Source organism: Periplaneta americana, chromosome 15 (assembly GCF_040183065.1).
Source record: "Periplaneta americana isolate PAMFEO1 chromosome 15, P.americana_PAMFEO1_priV1, whole genome shotgun sequence".
Lineage (NCBI taxonomy): Eukaryota > Metazoa > Arthropoda > Insecta > Blattodea > Blattidae > Periplaneta > Periplaneta americana.
In genome coordinates this window covers 139,878,237-139,902,714 of record NC_091131.1, presented here as the reverse complement: position 1 = coordinate 139,902,714, position 24,478 = coordinate 139,878,237, and the positions used below count along the sequence as shown (strand labels likewise).

General features: G+C 34.7%; 1 protein-coding gene across 1 annotated transcript in view; it reads right to left on the bottom strand.

Moving 5' to 3' along the window:
• Positions 1-3,573: 3,573 nt before the first annotated feature.
• Positions 3,574-24,478, bottom strand: part of LOC138715743 (pickpocket protein 28-like) — a 78,355-nt gene continuing 57,450 nt past the window's right edge. Inside the window, exons 8-11 of the mRNA XM_069848797.1 lie at positions 15,763-15,822; positions 12,877-13,072; positions 5,908-5,999; positions 3,574-3,656 (exon numbers count right to left, since the gene is read on the bottom strand). Coding sequence (XP_069704898.1) covers positions 3,574-3,656; positions 5,908-5,999; positions 12,877-13,072; positions 15,763-15,822 — 431 coding nt within the window. The remainder of the gene's footprint in view (positions 3,657-5,907; positions 6,000-12,876; positions 13,073-15,762; positions 15,823-24,478) is intronic.

Here is a 24,478-nt window from a genome sequence, read left to right as displayed (position 1 = left end):
GAAGCTGGCAGAGGAAGTTTAATTTTGACATATAATGGTTTTAGTCAGTTATCTGATATTTATTGTGTTTTTTAAATTCCTTCTTCAGAACTGAACTGAAGCTAACTTTTTGTGGAGGAAAAGAACCCATCAGATCCCTATTATATTGGTCACTTATACCTTTTGATGAGAGGTAAAGCTCACTGTCAGTAATTCTGTTTAAAATTTTGGGATTCAAAACTTCAAACATGTTTATTACTTGTCTGAAGAACCCAAAAAGTTGTCCCACTCGGGAAATTATAATCTCCAACACTTTAAAATAAACCCCAACTTTGGACTTCTTTTCACTATCTTCAATCTTTTCATCTTGGCTAAGCTCGTTAAAGTGTTTTTTTAACACTACGGAGTCTCTTGTTTTGAAAATTAAGTTTACTCCCCATGAAAGTACACGTTCTGTATTTGAGTTCTTAATTTCTTAATCTCTTAAAGGTAAAATAACATTTTTGAATAACTTAAATAGACAGTTTGGAATTTAAAATGTAATAATATTAACTTTTTTATGTTTTCAAAATTTTTATTGCGCCCACGAACCTCCTGCGCCCTCCGCAATCGTGGACACTGCAGATCCGTATCTCCGCCCCTGTACTGGAGATTATCTCACAAAAAGTATTCAAAATATTCGCCATTGTCTTGATTACATAATTCAAAATTGTTTTAGAAAGGTGGCGTACCAGTATAAACAAAATATGAAAGTAAACATCTAAGTGTTCCGCCGACTACCTAACCTCTAGGTTGGTAGACGGCAATTTGGCATTGCGTACTGTCGAAATTATGTGTCGCGGACTCTGTGTTTCCTTATTAAAGATGCGGGCTTACATTCAACCATTTATCCCTAAAAAATGTCGTTACTGATTTCTGAAACTTGCTCTATATATTAGACTTGCACAACACACGGTCCATGCGGCCCGCAATGATATTTTTCTTTCGGCGGATTGTGTGGTTGAAAATACAGTACTTTAACGAACGAGGGAATATAAAGGCGACTTTTTCTAGCGTTAAATTAATACTTTGCTAAGATTCAGGATGTTTTCGTTTATGTATTTAATGTGACAATTTTGTGTGTTTCCCTCTGCCTTGTTAAAACTCACTCCACATCAGTGACAAATTAAACTGGAATGGAATAGAATTTCGGAAAAGAGGCACTACGACACCGCACGGCGACCTTTAAAGATATATTGTGCTAACCCTCAAAGTAGGCGAATTCCAAAACTCACACCGGATGACTGAGGTTCGCTGCGTACCCAGGTTTCGAGCAGGCAACTCCACTCATCCCTAGACCAGCACCCTCCGTGCGTCGCCAGCCGGCGTTCGGGGAATGCTACGGAATGATGACGAAATGGAGAAATGTTGATGGAATGATGTAAGCGCTCAATATGGAGAAATGAAAGAACCCTGAGAAAAACCCGAACTACGACCTTGTCGTCACTATGGATTTTTCAATGAAAAATTCCAGGACTAACTGAGATTCGAACCCGGACCGCCTGCGTGAGAGGCTGAAGGTCTGATCACTGAGCCACCGCAGGTGTTGAAGGATTAGTCTGATTCTTAGAATTTCATATTTTACAACTCGCTTTGAATTTATTTTCCCAGATTCTTATGCTTAATAAATGTTAGAACTTCTTTTCATAGATTGAGAAATTGAACCGAGTCTATGAATTTCATGTTTTGCAACTCGTTTGAGATTCTCATCCTTAATAAATATAAGAATTTCTTTCCTTAGGCTGAGAAAATACTGTAAATCTTATCTTTCACTCAGCCAACGGATTTTATAACATAGAGGATTGTGTGAATAATCCGAATTGATTAATCTAAGGGAAAAATAAATGCTCTGTGTGCGAGTTCTGACTATGCTTATAGTAGCTTATTAAAAAAATTCCAAAACTTTCCTATATATATATTCTATTACAATGCGGGAATTGAGAATTAATTTCTAGCTCTATTAAGTGTTCTACTAATCACATCTTATGATCGATCATTGCTTCAGCATCATCGATAACAATTCCAGAAACAGAATTCAGAAACAGCTGCGCTCATTGCTTCAATATGTTTGCACCTTTCATACCTAAGGTAGGTGTATTAAAACAAGACTCAGCTCTTAACAAGGCCCACCCCTTCGTGTGCTGAAAGTATAGGCCTATTCGGTATCTGCTAGATGACAACAATGATTGGATCCTCTACTAGTGCGCATTTAAGAGTGCTAATATCACATGTCAACTATAACTGGTTTGCCGCCATTGTACGAGTATGTTGCTGTGTTTGAGTTGTTTGTCTGGCTAATTATGGAAAGTTCATCTCACTACATCTCGCCAAAATGTAAAAAAATTGTACAAAATTGTAAAAATTGTAGAAAATTACTAAATTGTAAAACTATAAAAATTTGTAAAAATTGTAATTGTAATATTGTAAAATGTTGACATGTTCCACATCTTAAAGCTTCATTGCTCATGTAAGATCTATGGAATAAAATGAATGAATGAATGAATGAATGAATGAATGAATGAATGAATGAATTCAGTTTTTACGTATTTCTGCAGCCATTTATAGCTAATATTTCAGGTATTATACATTTTTCGAAAGGTGTTTTATTGATTTTGAAGATAATATAATTAAATTTAAGATATAATTGGTGGCAAGGAAGCAGTGAACAAGAGACTGAAGAAAAACTGCAGGTCTCTAATAAGGCTCAGGTGAGCCTTGTTTGGTGTATGAAATGTCAGAACGATTACGCATTTAAGATTTGGTGAACTGTTTTCATCTGCTTGGCTCAGAACAATGACTTTAGGTAATTTGATTGCAAGGTTTCGAGGAACAGGAATTTTTCCTTAGCTATTCCTGAATCTGCGACATACTGAAGAAGATTCGGGTTAAAATCCAATGTACCAGACCTGTCATCCGACGAAGAGGTAAAAGTTGATAATCCTTATGATGTCACTGATCTAACATCAGCAGTCATTAACAGTGAAGAATCTCCAAACACTCCTGTGATCAACAACGATGAAGACAGTCCTGAGCCTTATTTAGAACCTATGCTTTCAATAAGGCCCACAAGACAACTAATTTTGTAATAATTACCACGGCCAAAATCTTAAAAACATACATTTAGAACATTTTTTTTCGAAGAAAGTACTAACTCAACTGTGAACACAGAAAATAACGATATCCCATATTTAGCCATTAAAAACATAGATCGTTCCAAACTTTAGGTAGATCTTGTTTGATACACCTACCTTATATGTAAATTTTCAACTTAGAAGTTTTTGAGTAAAATAATTAAAACGTCATTATTTTTTGTTCGATAAATGTAAATTTAAATCTCAGAAATATCCGTACTCTCAGGCCACCCCTTTGCCGAACGAATAGTGTCGGCTTTCCACTCTGGTAATCCCTGTTCGAATTGCGGAGAGTCCAAGTGGGATTTGTGGTGAACAAAGACGATGTTTGATGTTAGGTTTCCGAGAGGTTACTCCCGTTTCTCTACCAACATTCCACTATTACTCCATTAACTGTTATCATCATCGGTACTATGTAACTCGCCTACCATGGTGCACCGATGACAAAGCCTCCGGGGCCAACAAAAATAACTACACCTTCGGCGCGTCTCTCATAGATGGAGGACCCTTGAGTGAATGACGCAGAGTCAAGTACCGGCTAATAGATAAATAAAATATATCTGTACTTTAATTCAGAGCTGAACATTAGTATTCACAATCATTCATTACAGAACTCAAATTGTTAGAAATATGACCACACGTAAATACTTAGGCCTATGATATGATGAGCAAGATGATGAGTTTCAAAATCCTTAATCATTTTAGGTCTACTATCATCACAGAGTTATCATTGATTACACATCACCTTATTAATTCTTTATCACTAAAATATATTTAAGTTAAGGCTAAAATTCACAAAGTAGGACAAAATGAGCATATTTTACAGAATTTAACTATCTCAGAACTGCCTGGTAATAAAGGTACCCACCGGAAAACAGTTACATATGCTTTTCCTTTCTCTAATATAAAAATTACAAATCACCTTTTCACTACAAAACTCCTACCCTGTGGCCCATTCCAAATAACTGAAGAGGTGTTCTGGACTCTTGCTGTCATCCAGTGGATACTTATATCGCCTGTATGTGTCACAGAACTGACGTTAACTATTAAGGACTGATTTAAATAATATTATGAGCATTAAAGAAACAATTCAATGACTATCTTTTCTAATAAACTAATAAATGACAGGAATATGCTAATATTTAATCCTGTCAAATATTGTGTTTCATTCCTTTAATTGCTAAATGTGTAAAAAAGTGCTTTTGAAGATGTAATCAGGGATACGTCACAGAATCGCTGCTAAGGCATAGTATGGTTTAATTACAATTGTCCAAATAATAATTATATAACAACATTATGATTATCATTGTTTTAGTAGACTATGTAAGATTCTATAATTTGCAGTCAGTAGCACAATAAATTTCAAGGACATGTTTTGGCCAATTTCTTAATTTCTAGCCTTAACTAGGTGCCTCATAAGACGCTCTCCAACGTGTTACCACGTTAACTGCTTGTTTAAGAAAGATATTGTCCTATCTGTTTGGTGGGTTTCGATGTATAATTCTCCGATCCAGCACTACTCCAGTGCCTGAAGTTATTGATCTTATTTTACATTACAAATAATCAAATAATGTCGGCTTACATTATATTCTTTAGAAACTCATGAGTAGTGGAACTTTGCAATTTGTCCCCATGTTCAATGAAAAGATAATTTCCTTCCCAATCTAGATTAAACATTAATTTTTCTTGGGGATTTTACGTTTATTTTACCATTTATTTTTGAAACTACTCCTAATAATATAACAGCTTTGTATTTACACTTAGTATTATAAAACTTTTTAACAAGAGCTGCAAAAAGAGTTGTCTGGTGTTTTTCCTTTTATTGAATAGTATGTACTTGACTTTACGTCATTTATCCAACCGTCACTTTCTAGGACTGACGCACTACAACTGTAACATATCTTTTTTCCCAGCATAGCTTTTCCTCGACGTACTATGAGAAGTGATCTTACATGGTGGTACCACATGGTGATGGTTAATGGAGCAATTGTGGCATGCGGGTAGGGGAAACGGAAATATCTCGTGAAAACATGCCACCAAGCATCGCCTTTGTCCATCATAAATTCCGCTTTAAGTCATCGGGATTCGAACCGGATTGCCAGCATGGCAAGAAGTAGTTGAAAAAATGACACTTGTTACGGCATTTAAAAGAACCCCACCCGTGATAGAGAACTTCAGAAAAAATTCATCTGCTATTTCTAATCGACATTGAATTTCGACACTGAAGAATGTCTGCAGTTAAATAAAATAGCACTGTTGAACAAGCACTTATCAATAAATTAATTTATTAATTTTTAATAGTCGATCATAGAAATCTAGCTTATTTTGTATGGAAATTGCGGGATTTCAAGCGCTATCTAGTAGGATAGATCGAAACGTATTTGGCAACATTCTATGTAATTGTGATCTTTTACAACATATTGTACATTGTTGTAACTTAAGGGGAAACGGAAGAACCCCGAGAAAACCTTCACTCTCCAATATTATCCATCTCAAGTATGAATAAATCATTCCATTCGGGAGCGCTTTAGGCGAAGTGAGCTGCAACATTGCTTGTAACATTCAGCTATCACTATTTGTTTTAAATAATGAAAACTGCCAAAAAATGGTATTCATATTCATTTTGTATTTATTTCTTATATTTTTGCGCTTCTTGAACATATGTGCATATTTGCGAAACTTACCAACATTGCGTAAGATAAATTGGAAGAAGTTGGGGAAATACGATATAGGCCTAATACCATTTCATTGGACTTACCCAGGAAATCTCCGAAACCTATGAGCTCAGTCCTGTAGTAACTTGTAAACTGCGTCTGTGAGAAGAATATTGTTACTAACGCCATGTTTCTGCTGCAAAGATAAAAGCGCTTGTTGATTATTACCAGAGCTAGGAATTTTAGGTGCAAAATGTAGGTAAAAAGTGCAGAAAAGGTGCTTTAATTTAACTGGAATAGGTGCAAAAAGGTGCAAATTTTAAACATATAAATATTCATACACACAGTACCAAAACTGTACCAAACACATAAGGACACAAAATTCAATCTTGTATTAAAACGTCTGCCCAGAAAAATCCCACAACTCAATGTTATTTAAGTTACAAGTCCAGAAACTGTTAAAACAGATACTATTTAACGTTTCAATGTTTTTTTTTTTTTTTTTTTTTTTCAGTGAGATTGCATCTCCGATCACTCAGTAAATACGTGTACGTAGAAAAGGAACGTCCAACGTCAACAGACTCAATTGGTGCATATTTTGTCTATATTGTGTAATTTAAATCCTTGTTTGTTGCAACATCTTCAACATCAGGGTTTTTAGCTAAACTCTGTTCCAGCTTCTGCTTTCCAATATCCTCCAGTGCTTCCTTCACATCCATGAGAACAGCCCACTGTGAATCTTTCTCAGGACACTGTTCCTCCAATATTGTAATAGCAGTTGTCAGGAAAGAGTAACCATGCACAATATGAGGCTCAGCTTGCAACTACTGTTTAACTGGTAGTTCTTTGGCCCTTTTTACAGCTGAAGAATCATTTGGTATAGCATCTAAGAAATCACATGTATCCTTAAAATGGTTACAAATAAACACTGCAGGCTTTAACAAAGTACCCCATATAGTGAGAATCGGGGAAGTCGGAAGAGGAAGCCCTGTGATTTCAACATACTTTTGTATCCTAGCAGGATCCTTTTTCACCAATTTCTTAATGCAAGACAGAAATTCATTTACGTATGAATATTCATCTTATAGTGCTTCACAAACTCGATGCAATGCATGTGCAATACAGGCCACATGTTTTAGATTAGAGTACATAGATTGTAGATTGGCAATAGCCAATAACATTTAAGATTCTTGGTCCGTAAGTACTAGCCACACTCGATCATAATCTATTCCTTCAGGCCACAACACAACACATGCATTATTGAAACTTTGCATCACACTGACTGGACTGACATGGTCTGTTTTGTTCAGAAAGTAGGTTTTCAAAAGCATGGATTTCACTTGCTGTCCATTAAGGGGTGCTACTAAAGTATTTAGAACATATCTCATCTGCCTATCAGTCGTTTCATCTAATATAAAGTATACTGGATTTTCAGCTACTGCTTGCCTGATCTGTTTTAATTTTTCTTCATGAAGAGGCTGAAGATATGATATTCTTAAGGTGCTCTCATCTGGAACAGTCTTTCCAGTATATTTATGCAAGTACGTTTTCATAATAGGATTGTTAAGCTTGCCACACGCCACAAATGTCTTTGCTGTTTCAGTAAAAAATTCGTTTTTGTTTATTGAAGATGAAGAAGCCAGTGCATCGCCAATAAACTGTTGTCGCACTCCATCTTTATTGTGTTGTAGTTCTTTATTCTTCACATGTTTTTGCACTACCTATATGCTGTTTAACACGAATGCGTTGATGTTTTTCATCAATTGTTATTGAAATATCACAAACATGGCACCTCAGGATAGAACCGTCGCTATGAATGCCATCTGCACTAAACTGTTTAACAATATCATGTATTTTCCCGGCGTTCACTTTCTGTTTTGGCATACTGGAGACCCAGGAAAATGGCAGACACTACACCGATCGAAGTGTATTCGGAACTGAAAAACTATTAAGATTTAAATTTCTTCCAACCCTCTCACCTTCCTTTACTTTCTATACAATAGCCTTGGCCTAACGGTGGTTCAGTGAAGCAAAAGTAACTATACAATAGCCTTGGTCTAAAAGTGGTTCAGTGAAGCAAAAGTAACTATACAATACAGCGTATTCCGAATCTCACCGATCCGGTGGCATCGATGACGTCACGTTGCAACGAAAATAAGGAACAAAACTGCTGGAAGAATTGATGCTGTCATGGCGACTGTGTAAGTGGTTATCTGTGCTACGCTAGCAAAATTTTGCGAAATTTCCGTACTGCCATCTCGTTCAAAGAAAAGAGAGCATAAACAACTTATTTCTTGAACCGGTAGTAATAACTGGTCCGTTGACATGTTCGCTCATAAGCCATTAACATATTGTTTTTACGTTGTGCTCATTACAAACAATACAGCAGAACTAAAGCAGAACACACCGCCATGACACAACAGTGCACGATGTCATTCGTCTGCTAATTCCCGCCCTATACAAAAACCAATCAGATTCACTGATGGAAACTGCCACCACCTCCACAAGTTGATGGCACCGGTGCGACACCGGTGGAGCATCAATGACGTCATCGGTGGAATTCGGAACACCGTGATGCCATCGGATTGCTCACCGGTGAGATTCGGAATACGCTCATAGCATTGGCATAACGGTGGGTCATTGAAGCAAAAGTAATGTGATGCAGCGATGCCAGTTACCAACAATAATATTTTAATACTTGAATACTGAAATTACGAAATATAAACAGTTTATATTTATTTTTAAAACATATCTATAAAAGGTGCAAAAAGAAACTTGCATTGCATAAAGGTGCTTGCATTGAAAAAAGTGCAAAAAGATGCTACCAAAACACAGTTATGAGTCCTTATTTAATATTTTCTTTGGAAGCCAAGCTAATTGGACATTTTAATATAAAAAATTAATTTGCAGCACCTAAAATTCACAGCTCTATTGGTACTCCAACTCTTAATCCTCAAAGGATCATCTAATATAGCCTACTGTACATAAATCATTTAATATAGGCCTACAGCAATTCAAGGTATAATCAAAATGCTTGTTTTCATTTTGCATATATTCTCTCTCAATCTTAAAAGTTGTTTTGCCTTAGAAACTAACATTTTGTAGACCTACTAGATAGTTTCTAGCAGTGGCGGCTATTTTTGTGAAGTAGGTGAAGGCCACCTTTTTCATGCTTTAATAAAATAATTATATTTTATTAATAAATTAAAATGAAATACATTCCTCTCTAAATATCTTTTGCTCTACTTTTTAATCTGTCTTGTTCGTCTTTTAATCCGCTTCATAAGAACCCCTCACCAGTCAGGCCTATAGACTCCTAAATAACCACGTGGTTAGCAGACGAGATAGTGAGCGATGTGAATGCTGAAGGTCCGAAGGAGACTTTCCTTTTCGCCTTCAATAAACAAACCCGGTTGCCATGACAACGACTCGCTTACTGTGAACTGCCGACCATTTCCGCGAGGTTGATATCAAAGACGTTATATAGTATGATTGATATAAGCAACGAGCACAGAAGACACAGAGCAGACAAAAATAGCTTGGAGGTGAAATCGCGCTTGCGAACAGTCGCCATCAAGATGCTACCAAAACATTAGCTCCCGCTTAGCATGCGTGCTGTTAATTGTGTTGTTACATTGTCGTTTTTATTCATGAATCAACTAATTTCAAGATTTCTACATGTGCTGCGTATGACTGCACAAACAGATTTTCAAAGAAAAATTGGAATAACTTTTCACAGCTAAATATGCATGTGTGGAATGTACGAGTACTTATTATATAATGATTTAGCCAAGGTTATATTCGTATTGTTCATGTATTAGTCTGATTAAGAGGAAGGTATAGTGTATTTATATTATTGTAATTAATTTTTATAATCATGATACCACGAAATCAAACTTAAGCTTTGCAGAGTTAAACATTTACGAGCGAAGCTGACCTAACTTAACCCAAGTTGGAAGTTTCAGTGTCGCGTGCTTTAGAAAAGCCAGCATTGGGTGTACCGAGGTTTCTCTTCAACCGAATGAAAGAAAAATATAAAGTATAAAGGCGAAACTTTGGTATCTCCCCACACTACACAATTCCTCGGTCTCATATCACTTAAATAATCCCCTCAACTAACCCACTAACCTTGTCATATACTCGGCTTAATGTCACTTAGCTATCCCCTCATTTAACCTATCTAATGCATAAAGAAAATTAAATCAGACTTCAGTTTCATGTGTGGTGTGGGGGGATATCGAAGATTGGCCAGAATAAATTATCACATTACAAAAATTCGGGATAATATTGTTTTACAAAACTAAATCATTGCAAAGTCATTAGCATCATCCTTATCATATTCACTTTATGAGTATTGTATTACCGTATGTGGAACTATTATTAAACTGGAAACTGTTATATTATTAAATAATAAATATCAGTCAAGACTAAGTAATTGAAAATGACGACGACATACGTCCGTCGAAACGAACCTTCTACCAATACAGGTATGTTATACGGTAGTATAACCATGAAGAAACACAAGTTAAATAATAATTTACCTAAATAAAATAATATATATTAATTACATGACTTTGGTTATAAATTCTTTGATTTTAGTTATTTCTATATACAGTGTATTATTTTACATGGATCTAATAGAAAGAATTGCAACCAGCAATTAGTAGAAATTAATTTCCGTTCGCAAACATCAATAGGCCTAATAATGCAACGACTATAGCAACATTTTGTATATTTTTATTGTCAACTTCATTATGTACCCTACAAATGTTATAGCTAAACAATTTTAACGAAGAGCCTATCAATTTTATATGGTTAAGTGATTCCATTTTCCCTAAACGAAACCGGGACGTCTATATGAAATACGGGCAAAAGGAAGAGAACGTTAATATGCATTATTAGCTCAAAGCAAATGGATCAACCTATGAAAATAAATTGTAAGGTAGCATTTTTATTGGACTAGGGGCAAAATAAAGTCAAAGTGTTTTCTTTCTTTCCTTTTTTTATTTTCAACCTATCAAAGTATTAAATATCATACTGCATTTTGAAGAACTTTCAATTTGAACAACTTGTATGTATTTTATTTATCGATAATAGTTTACAATTTTTGCTAAAAATACGTGCTTAGCGATTCTGTGTTACGAAACAAAAAAGAAACTGCGACTTCTCCAGGAAATTAGGGACGTATGGGATTCCTATTATCATAAGATCTAATACAACATAGTAATTATTTTGCAATGTTTTGATAGCAACAAGATGGCGACAGGTCCATCAAAGCGGCTTCACTCCGTCCAGTGTTATTAAGATGCTAGTGTTCTTCTCTATGTCTTCTGTGTTCGTTGGATATAAAGGTACAGTATAGTAAAGAGGCATTCACCCACTTTCTCTTTTCTCGGAAAAAAGAATCACTCTCTCGTACAAACATTGGACCAGGGTGGCAAACTGTAATATTTTCAATTAAACATGAAAACTTAAAATATTGTGTAAAGAAATTAAATATTGTATACAATTAAGATATAACATATATATTTTGGTATTTTTTTTTAATATCAGCATGTCTTGAATATTATGTTTTGTGTAGATCTTGAAATATTTTGAGTAATATCTAATAAAGAAAGTTGACATAAAATTTGAAAGTACCGTATCTTGAAACATCTCTCACCCGCGCTGACCAACGACTTCATTTTTAGTCTATACGTGACCAGTACAGTGAAGTGTTACAGTGTTAGCAAGTATATTAATGCGATGTAAATATGAATCCGTTAAACGATTTAGTGTGTAATCTTTAGCGACACCGTTCTCTCGCTGTTCTGCAGATGATAAACAAGATATTTTAAAATACGGCAGACTCACACCTCACATTAGTATAACTTGTGGAGCGGAGTGTAAGACTTGAAAGCGATCTGAGAAATGTCATTTTGTCCTTACAGATTTATTTGTGGTGTTTGGTTTTTTTTTTTTAAGTTTTCTATTCAACAGAATGTTGCTTTGATTTTTTGTGTAGCTGCATGATTTTACTATATATTGGAAGTCGCATATTCTGAAGTTGATTTAAAATATCAATAGCTACAGTTTATGAATATTATTGTGATTTTTAATTTTGTTATGGATAAGTAATATTTCTTCATTTCTTCCGTACTCTTTTAATTTGATGTGTTGTATAAAATGTTATGTTAGATTTTGTCTTTTTTATATCATATGAACTTGTGGCATGTATTTTTTAGTAGGTTATTTTACGACGCTGTATGAACATTTCAGGTTATGTAGCATCTGAATGAAATGAAGGTGATAATGCTGGTGAAATGAGTCCGGGGTCCAGCACCGATAGTTACCCAGCATTTGCTCATATTGAGTTGAGGGAAAACCTCAGAAAAAACCTCAACTAGGTAACTTGTCCCAACCGGGATTCGAACCAGGGCCACCTGGTTTCGAGGCCAGACGCGCTAACCGTTACTACAGAGGAGTGGACCGTATATATTGTGTGGAGGTTTTGTTGAGACAGTAAATTCTTCGAAGTTAAGGGGACGTAACCTCCGAAAATGTTGCAAATTTGTATGTATTATATGCTGTGATTTTCTGAAAATTAAGGAAATGATGAATATGTTACATTAATCCTACATGGCCACCGTATAGCTAACAAAATCGTCCGCAACGTCTTCAATGACGTCACGGCCATCCATCGATTCTAGGAAATTACCTAGAATTTTATTGGCCTTCACCTAATTTATCTGACACGAGCCGCCACTGGTTTATAATTATCTGATCAGTCTGTCTTGTTTATTTATAAATATTCTTTCTCCTACTTGTTTAGCATGAGGAAACAGGTTGATGCTTCCTATGGGCATAATTTTATAGCTTAACAAGTAAATATTCAAATTTCGGTTTTGATCATTTCTCTAGTAGCGATACTCAATTCCACAAGATCAATGTTCAAGACATCTTCAGGTTAAAACAACTTGATTTAGTTGCCATGTAATTTCTGTGATAGAAGAAAATATTTAAGATACTCGGAAATTTTGTAGTGGCTTCAACACTGATCATATCTAGATTCAAAGTGTAAAATGTGTCACTACCTTACTTCAGAGTCGTTGTACTCTCTTCCATCGAAGTAACCCTTACTCGCAGCAAAATGTGCATTTAGTTCGCTGGCAGACATAATTCCTGTGTAGCCGAGCTCTGTGCAAGCAGGTAAACATTCACATTTTGGTTCTGGCCACGCCTCTGGCAGTTCCAGGAAACTTCCTTCCACAAGATCAATGTCCAGGAGATCTACAGATTAATCGCAGTTGTTTTAGTTGTCATACAATTTTAACAAGTGTTAGTAGTCTCATTTCCTTTAAGGAGAGTGGGTAGTAATTAGGGGTAAAAAATCCGATTCTTTATTTTATGTTTAAATAAAAGTAGGCCTACAAATCTTGCTTTTTAAAAACAGACACATACACACACGCACACACACAACTTATATATATTGTGGAGTATCTCTGCTGATAAGCCCTTTAAATGACCTCTTTAAATTTGGTGCAGTTTTCTCTGAAACTAATGAATATATTTACACAACATTTTACAGTTTTTTTCTTTCTTTTTTTTGCAGCCTGTGTACTACAAAGTAGACCTACGGGTTTAAGAATATCACACACATAAAATGAGGGAAAAAATATATATGCACTGAAAAAAATGACAAAAATTTTAATGAAAATTCAACATCTTTTCCATTTCACTAAGGGTGAACTATTTAACTAAACTTTGGTTTAGAATTTACAATATACATTACTTGATAACTTAAAAAAGTACAAGACATATGAGTAAAGATTGCAGCAAGTAATGTGCACCTGAAGAATGAGGTACACTTAGCAAAGTGGGAAAACAAGCTATCAGTTAGGGATTTTTCTTTTGCACTTGGCCACGAAACTAATTAATTGTCTTTCATACCTCTGAATTCAGAATGATTTATTATATTAACCATGGAAATGTTTATTTTTTATTCCAATATGAACACTAAAAGCCTATAAATGTTAAACTAGACTTTTGTACTGAAATTCTTTAATCGCACAGGCATCACTACCCACTCCCCTTAAATGTATTATAAAAAAGTAGCTTGATCTTTTACAAAAGGCCGGGAAAAGGAAGATTTCAATAATGTACACTTAACGGCAAAAAAGAAGAGGCCGACTCTTGGTCGATAGAAATGCTAAGTTCTATCGCGCGGTTCACTCGTGTAAACGTAACCCACTGCAAGGGGTTGCTGTGGTGTCTCTTCATTAAAAGTCTTCCGTCTGTAATGGAATAAACTTTACGAGCTCTGTGTGGCCCAGTATTAAGATGTCTGACCTCCGTACTAGAGTTCGCCTCCCGGTACGGTAATATTATTTTTTTTATTTTAATTATTAATTCATCTATTAGCTTAAATCTGAAATGGCATTTGTTAACAAACTTCGTTATGCCTGCCTTATAAAAATATGATTGGCCATCACCTGTGAGCTATTAATAGGCGAGACCTGGCCTGTATAAACAAAAATACTTGTTTCACATCCTAAAAAACCGAACGCATATCAAACACAAATAAATAATTAAATTAACAAAAACAAACAAATTTTAATACATTAACAAAACAAGGCCTGTGGTGGGGACCAGAAACTCGTCCACAAACCACCTGCGTCAACAACTGCCCTCATTCTGAGCGGCATGGAGTCCACAAGATTATGGAACAGGTCTAAATTCTTGGCCCTCTGCTACCACGCATCTAGAACAATTTCTCAGGTGTCCGAACGGGTGGTTGTTCTGCCCAATTAGAGCGTAGGATCCTTTTGACTGCAGCCCACAAATTTTGAATCGGATTCATATCTGGTGATTTTGGAGGCCAGTCCACTGGGTCGACATTACGCCTCCTCGTAAACCATATTTGAATCCGGTCGGCGGTGTGTATCGGATAATTATCCTGCTGGATATCGTTTTCGGTTGGAAGGGATCATTACATATGCCAAAATGTGTTCGTAGACTTCTGCCGTAAACCGACCGTGGATGCGTTCCAGAAGTCCTGTCCCATCGTATGATATCCACCCCAACACGCGACCCTCACGCAACTCGACCTGTTAAGTCGTCTCACGAAGCGTTCATCGTATCGATGGCCATCCATACGATAAACTGGGGCAGGACCATCGTTGCTACTGGAGACAATTACCTCGTCGGAGAAAATAACATTTCTCCAATCGAAGTCATGTCGGAGAGTAGCATACGCAGAATAACCTATGCGAACCAGGGCAATGAGTTATTGTATCTGTACCATCTTCAAATGTAATGACGAGACAGAACGTTTTATTAACAGACAGGAGTATTGCTTGAAAGAGAGAGGGAGGTTTATTATTTACTACAGTTTGGGCATATTCTAAGAGATATCGTCACATAATTATAGCTTTGCGAGACATATATGATGGCAAATTTGTAATTAAAAGAAGAAGATTATGGGAGATTCGAACCTTAAGCTACTACTATCAACTTGTTCAATAGACCAATGCCGTAACGACTTACGCTACTGTGACTGTTAATATCATTTCGGCATAATACGTAATGTTCCTGTTCATATTCGCTTCGGTTGATTTTGTATTTATCAATGTTATTATTATTTCACTCTTCAGAGGTCTTGATGTATCTAGAATCAACACTACATTCGATTTTATAACATACAGTACTTTAGACTCTTAAACAAATTACAGCAAATTTAAATGGTTTAATTATGTTTTACCTGGTGATATACGACATTGACGAAGAGCATGTGTAATGTTATGTGTCTGGAACTTAAGAAATTGTTGTCGGCTCATTCTTTTTGCCGTTAAGTGTACATATCATAGTTTAAGATTATGTCGCTAGTATCGCGAAAGCTGTCTATATTTTAAACGTATGTATATAGGCAATTATATAAAGATAAAATGGCAATAATAATTATGTTTGTAAGATTAGCTCACCACTAGCGTAGGACACACAATCTTCGTCGCTTTCGCCACACTGCTGAGTATGAACGTCCTCTGAAAGAAAGCGTGTAGTAAATATGATATAGGCTTGCAGTTCATTCGACGACAATATATTGAGCTACTAGGAGAGATTAAAAGCGTTGGCTAAGAATCTGTATGATGATATTAATTATTTGATCCTCCATAATTCTCTATTATAATTATTAATTAATAAATAATAATAGTGATAATGTTACAAGTCTGTATAGAATAGGAGGGGTAACATCAGTAGCAAAAGAACTAGCTAGATATAGAATAGACATTGTGGGAGTACAGAAGGTTAGGTTAGATGGGAACGGCTTATCATAAATAGGAGATTACTTGTTGTATATGGGGAAGGAAACGGTAATCACCAATTAGGAACAGGATTCTTTATCCATAAAATAAAATCAGCAGTAAATAAGGTCGAATTTATCAGTGATAGGTTATCGTATTTAGTACTTAAGAGTAGATGGTGCGATATCGTAGTTATAAATGCTCACGCCCCTACAGAAGAGAAAGACGACCATATAAAGGATAGCTTCTATGAGGAAATGGAACACACTTTTGATCAGTTACCTAGATATCACATGAAAATTTCATTGGGGGATTTCAATGCTAAAGTAGGACGGGAGGATATTTTTAAAGCGACTATTGGAAAAGAGAGCCTACACATAACTAGTAATGACAATGGAGTTAGGTTAGTCAACTTTGCCACATCAAAAAATTTAATTGTCAAAAATACAACATTCCCCTATAAGGATATACATAAATGCACTTGGACTTCTCCAGATGGATTAGCACATAACCAGATAGATCACATCTTGATAGATAAAAGAAGACATACTAGTGTATTAGACATTCGAACCTTCAGGGGGGCAGACTGTAATTCTGACCATTATTTGGTAATTGGAGAACTAAGAGAAGGACTATCAGTAACCAAGCGAGTAGAGCAACAAGTCAATATTAGAAGATTCAATATTCCGAAATTAAAGGACGAGGAAACTAAGCAACATTATCAGGTCGAAATTTCAAATAGGTTTGCTGTATTAGCAAGTTCCGACGAAGTTGAGGAAGAGGTAGATGTTAATAGCGTGTGGGAAAATATCCGAGATAATATCAAAATTGCAGCTGAGCAGACTATAGGTTGTTATGAAACTAAGAAAAAGAAACTGTGGTTTTTGATGATTGTTGCATGGTAGTAGAAAGAAGGAAACAGGCAAAATTGAAATTCTTACATGATCCAGTTGAGGCGAATAGAGATAATTATTTCAATAAAAGACGGGAAGCAAATCGTACACTTAGGAATAAAAAGAGAGATTACTTGAAGGAAAAAGTGAATGAGGTAGAAACAAATAGTAAAAATAAAAACATTAGAGATTTAAGCTTATATAACGGCATAAAGGAATTTAAGAAAGGATATCAGGCAAAGGTAAACGTGATCAAGAATGAGAATGATGACTTGCTTGCAGATTCTCATTCAATCCTGAACAGATGGAACAAAAAATTGAGCAACTACTAAATATACCTAGGCCAAATAGAAATGATCGGGACAAAATTTAAATACAAACTGCTGAGCCATTTATAGCCGAACCCATACTTTCTAAAGTCGAAATTGCGATAGAAAATCTGAAAAATTATAAGTCTCCAGGTATCGATCAAATTGCAGCAGAATTAATACAAGAGAGTGGAAGCGCATTATCTAACGAAATTTATAAGCTTGTACCTGCTATTTTGGATAAGGAAATTGTACCAGAACAATGGAAGGAGTCCATAATCGTACCTGTCTTTAAGGAGGACAAGACTAACTGTAGTAACTTTCGAGGAATATCACTTTTGCTGACGTCGTACAAAATTGTATCCAATATTCTTTTGAGAAGATTAACTCCATATGTATATGAAATTATTGGGGATCATCAGTGTGGTTTTAGGCGTAATAAATCAACTACTGATGAGATATTTTGTATTCGATAGCAAATGGAGAAAAAATGGGGGTATAAGGGTACAGTGCATCAGTTATTCATAGATTTCAAAAAGGCATATGACTCGGTTAAGAGAGAAGTTTTATATGATATTCTTATTGAATTTGGTATTCCCAAGAAACTAGTGCGATTAATTAAAATGTGTCTCAGTGAAACATACAGCAGAGTCCGTATAGGCCAGTTTCTATCAGATGCGTTTCCAATTCACTATGGGCTAAAGCAAGGAGATGCACTATCATCTTTACTTTTTAACTTTGCTCTAGTCTAGAGCATACCTACACAAACAGTGCTCAACGAGCGCGCGCGCTCCTTCGGAGTGGGAGAGCCGTGTTTAGCGCTCGCCGAAACGGAGAGGAAGATACGTCAGAATGACTTGACTTACTATTGGTAGAGGAGAGTGAAGCGACCACTCAGCTATCTAGTGGAGTGCAGTGTGTATTCTCAGTAACTGTTTCACGTTGCTTACCTACTGCTTCAGTACAGTATGGATGAATCTAAAAGACGGACTTACTCACCGACAATTTCAACAATATCTACGTGAAGTAGACTCGGAGTGCGGCCCGGTGGTTGAGCCGAGGCAAGATGTTAGAAATAGTCTTTTGTCTTCGCGACCAAATTTGACAGCCTGCACCAGAACTCAATGATCGTACCTGAATAGCCAGCCTTGTATTTCTCGTGGATGTTACTAAACATTTCAATAATGTAAATATTTCTCTTCAGGGAAAAGACCAGCTCATTGTAGATATGATGTATCAATTGCGGGCTTTTAGTCGTAAAATTGCACTTTTCATAAGTTAGTTACGAGAAGGTAATATGGCTCACTTTCCAACATTAGAAACTTTTTGTGATGGAGCGGTGTTCAATGATTATGTGCAAGTATTAATTGAAATTCAAAGTGAATTAAATTCTAGGTTCTAGGATCTTGATTCAATTGAAAATAAATTTAAAGTTCTCATAATTCCTTTCTCAGCACCAGTTGAAACAGTGGTCCATGATTTGCAGCTTGAACTTATTAATCTTCAGTGTGACATAAGAGCTAAAGATCAATAATGGTACTAGCCTTGCTGCTTTTTACAAGTCTATACCTGAGCAACAATATCCACGGATACACAGACTGGCTGCGAAAATGATTACTTGGCTCAACATTTTGTGAGTAACCATTTTCTATTACGAAACTTTAATAAATGTAGCAATCGAACATCTCTGTCTGATGTTTCATTACGACCAGTTCTTTTTCTTTCAGCTATCAACAACATAAAATCCTGTTTTGATGTATTGATAAAGAAACATACAACAAACATCGTATTTTTAAGTAGGTATAGCAAATATATTAATGTATTTCTTTAATATAAACATTAATTGATTTCTTTATTATTTAGTAAAATATTGTTTTCTAAACGCTGGGCGGAAATTTATTTCATAAATACTCTTACTTCCTTTTGTGTACTGTACCTTCGGTAAGAGTCCTTCCCTTCTAATCTAGTCCTTACGTATATAAACAGCGCAGTGAATACCTGTATTCCGCTTGCGAGTTTGTAATCCTATTGGAGAGCGCAACCCTGTGTAGGTCTGCGTTACAATTTATTAATCTTCAATAATTTAAATATCTCTCTTCAGGGAAAAGGCCAGCTCATTGTTGATATCTTGAATAAATCACGGGATTTCAGTCGTAAACATACACTTTTCGTAAGTCAGTTTCGGAAAGTAATATGGCTCACTTTCGAACGGTAGAAACTGCTCGTGATGAAGCTATGTTAAACGATTATGTGCAAATATTAATTGAAATTCAAAATGAATTTATTTCTAGGTTCCAAGATCTTGTCTTAATTGGAAAGAAGTTTAAAGTTATCATAATAAATTCCTTCAATACCACTTGAAATAGTGTCATACAATTTACAGGTCGGCCTGATTGGCCAGTTGGTATAGCGCTGGCCTTCTATGCCCGAGGTTGCGAATTCGATTCCGGGCCAGGTCGATTGCATTTAAGTGTGCTTAAATGCGACAGGCTCATATCAATAGATTTACTGGCATGTAAAAGAACTCCTGGGGTCAAAACTTCGGCACACCGGCGACGCTGATATAACCTAGGCAGTTACGAACGTCGTTAAAAAAAACATAACATTCAACATTTAACGATTTACAGCTCGAACTTTTTGATCTTCAATGTGACCTAAGGGCTAAAGATCGTTTGAATAATATTACTAGTCTGGTTGAGTTTTACAAGACTAAACATTAGCAATATATCCACGACTACACAGGCTGGCTGTGAAATTGATTGCTATGTTTGGCTCAACATTTATATCTGTGAGCAACTGTTTTCAACTTTAATAAAGGCAGGCAACGAACATCTGTAAGTACTATTCCTGTAGTTCACCGACTTACACCGCAGCGTGAACTGTTGGCTCGCAACTTTCTCTCCGTACCAAGCGAAGCTAGATAGCATGATCGAAATTTCCAATCCGGCATTTGCCTTTGTGACTGATGGAAACCATGAAAAACCCTAGTCAGAGTCGTCTGATTTCAGGGGTTTGAACCCTGGACCTCCCGAGAACGAGTCTCAAACGCTACCGTCTGAGCTCGGTATATACAGGTATTATTATTATTATTATTATTATTATTATTATTATTATTATCATTATTATTATTGAGATTGACAGCAATAGACACGTGTTTAAGGTAGATAATAGTTCCTGGCTCTAGCTAATCAGAATGTATCTCTCGTAAGTCTAGATTCTTATTAATTATATACTACAATACATACAGGGACTCTACGAGACGATGGGTTGTAGGGACGTTTATTTGCACAGCATGGAATTTAGTATATGAGATAAATGGCTGGTAAATTTTGTATCGTGCCCTCCTCCCACGAGGAGGGCGGATACTAAAGGTTAACTTGCGTTCATTATCTCCGATTATACCCCAATTATAATCAGTGTTATGCTACCAAGATTCTGACACCACTATTGTAAACAATAGAACTATTAAGGATTAAGATGAGGGTTTCCTGCTTGGAAGTATAGTGAAGGTAATCGTAACTTTGAAGTAACTTCAGTAATCGAAGTGAAATTCATAACAAGTACTAATTATTATCAAAGTCACAAGTATAACAATAAGTGCGGTTCTACTTACAAAGTATAGTTGGCCTGATGCTACTGCCATTGGGCGGCGGAAACTCTCCTCCTGATACCATGGCTAGACCAAAGACGTTATATTATAGTATACTAGACTCACACAGAGCGCTCATGTTCTGTCCAAAATTGAAACCAGTCTGCGCATGTTTACGCCGCCATGTTACTGGTAGAAACAGAGCGGTAAACACGAGCGGTGTTATACTTGTCCTTTGTTTTGTCTTGGGTGTTTTTAGTGAACACTGTGAATGTAATGTAAATTGATGTGATAATAAAATGAATTTTTGTTTTGTAAATATTATTATAGTTGATATGAAGTGATGTGCTTTGTAAATAGTGTAAAATAGTGATTTCCTGTGCGGCGTGTAAGTGCAATAACACGTGGCTTAGAGGTCAGGAATTTCTTTTCACATGTAAGTACACACGTTTTAAAATAATAAAATTGAATTCTGGAGGCTACATTGAAACTGTAACGTATGTATATCTTAGATACCATAGTTTATTTATTTTATTTATTTATTTATTCATTTGTTGATGAACATAACAGGCAAAACCCAATTACAATGTTCACGACTAACAAATTAATTGATAAAACATAAACAAGGAAAAGGAAACATACACTTATTAAAAACTGAAACATAATAGAACAAAGGGAAAGAAAAAAAAAAGAAATTGAAATAAGATGTGAAAGTAGCTTCAAATTAACTAACAACAATATTCTGTAAAATATGATAACAAATAATTCTGTATCTAGAGAAATTCATATTGAAAATATCAACATTCGGATGAGGATGTAATTTATTGTATAACTGTAACATTTGGAAAACTGGGGAATTTTTGTGGGATTCAGTATTTGTCCTTGGTATGTAAAACAAATTTCGAAATTTCGTGTTAAGCTTAGGTGCATATAATGTTATATAATAAAATAAACCAACACAGTCTGACTTATTGTTAATAATTTTATAAAGAAAGTTTAAAGATTGACAATTTCGTCGAATTTGCAAACTAGTAAAATGGAAATGTTGAACATTGTAGCATAACTCTCATAGGTAGGATAATCATTATAAAGTCTGTAATATAACCATTTTAGAAATTTATTTTGAATTTTTTCTAGTAACAGAATATATTTGTTAGTAACTGGGTTCCAGATAACAGCAGCATATTCTAATTTAGATCGAACAATGGAATTATACAAAATTATTATAGTTTTCACTTTGAATTTACAAGAATTTCTCATAACAAAACCTAAACTTTTATAGGACAAATTTATAATATTATTAATATGACTATAAAATGTAAAATTGCTGCTAAATAATATACCTAAATCTTTATGTTCATTTTCTGCTGGTAAAACTTTTGCCTCTATTTTATATGAAAATTTAATTGTATTTTTCAATCTAGAAAAGGTCATATGTATACACTTATTTATATTAAATAACAATTTATTATTAATACTCCATATATGTAAGTTTGTAATATCTGTTTGAAGTAGCTTACAATCTGATATAGGTTTGATTTCTTTATACAATTTAATATCATCCGCAAATAATAAAATTTTAGAATGTTGTACGCAATTCACAATATCATTAACAAACAATAAAAACAATAATGGACCAAGATTGGAACCTTGAGGCACACCAGAATTTACCGTAAAAGGCTTAGAAGTATGTCCATGAAAGTTCACAACTTGTACTCTTCCTTTCAAGTATGATTTAATTAACGATAGCAATGAGAAGGAAAATCCATATTGTTTCAATTTCAATAAAAGAATATCATGGTCAACCTTATCAAATGCGTTCTGAAAATCTGTATAAATAACATCAACTTGTAATTTATTATCTAGTTGGGAGGAAACAAATTGAGTGAAATGTAGTAAATTTGTAACAGTTGATCTTCCAATCATAAACCCATGTTGATCATGTGAAATTGATTTTGCTACGTAAGTATAAATTTGTTTATATATTAATGATTCAAATATTTTAGCTGGTGTTGATAAAAATGCAATAGGTCTATAATTTTGAATTTCGTTAATTTTACCAGACTTGAATATTGGAGTAATTTTTGTACATTTCCATTCTTTAGGGAAACAGTTGTGTTTTATAATGAGATTGAATATACTAGTTAGTGGTGATACTAAATTATCTGCACAAGCTTTAAATACATAAGGTGGTATACAGTCTGGTCCTGCAGATTTTTTGGGACGTAATTGTCTTACAGCACATTTTACATCTTCATGTGTAAAATACATTATGTTTAAGAGATTACAATCATTGACTATATCAGTTGATACATCACACACAGGGTCCACATTATAAGTGGGTTCAGTTGAAGAATAAACAGATTGAAAATAGCTGACAAAACCTTCACATATGTCATTCAACAATGACAATTTTTTCCCATTATATTCCATGCAACGCAAATAATTTGTGTTTTTTCTTTTATTTTTAACAAAATTCCAGAAACTATTAGAATCAAACAAAATTGTACAGTCTATTTTATTGACATATTGATCATAAGCTTTTTTCATTTCATTTTTCGTGAGACTCCGATAAAATTGATACATCAGTAAGTAATATTCTGAAATATGTTTTTCTTTCTAAACTTTTCTTTAAGTTTTAAGTTTTTTATTACATTATTATTAAACCATAAAGGATACTTATTTTTATATGGTTTAGTTCTAGGAACACATTGATCTATAATAAAATACATTTTAGTATAGAACAGATGAACAGCAAGATCAACATCCTCACAAAGATAAATACTTGTCCAGTCACATAGTTGAAAAAGTTTATAATTAGGCAACAATCTGTCTTTACAGGGTCCCTTTGAAGAAGTCCGAGCTACTTTCTAAGGGGGCTTGTTGCTATAATAAGAGACAAATTTGTGCCTTCACATTGTGTAAAATTGTGTTCGTCTTATTTTAAAGATACAGATTTTTGGGAAAGTAATGGCAATAGAATTTTGAAAGATGATGTACCGTCCCTGTATAATTTTCCAAGTCATTTGCAAAAGGTACGATATAATATTATCTCTGTTGTTATAATATCAATATGCTTAAAATTCAATCAGTAGTTTACGATAATAAAGAATACTTAATTGTTAGTACAGGTATATCAGACTGTAGAGAAATCCCACTGAGTGAATTATTTAGACTTACACATCAGATGTTAAAAACAATTTAGTGGAAAGATAACTTTTCGTTTTTATTATGTAAATGAATTTATCTGCAAGATAATAAACTTTCATTCAAAATCCATATATGGATAAATACATATAAAGATATTAAATAAATAAATGCATAAATGAATAAATAAATAAACAAAAAGAAATAAGTAAATGGCTATAATAGCTAAGCCTTCTTTGTGAACTCATGATTAAGGTTCACCTATAAATAACCCTTTTATATTTTGCCGGATATATCTTATTAAAAAAACAATGAATGCCACCTTATTGACATTACATAATGTGCATAAAAATTATGTACCATCACTCCGCAAGCAATGTTAATATATTTATTTAAAATAAGAATACCGGTACAGTATGTAAAGAAATTCACTCATAAAAAGTATGTATTTTTTTTAT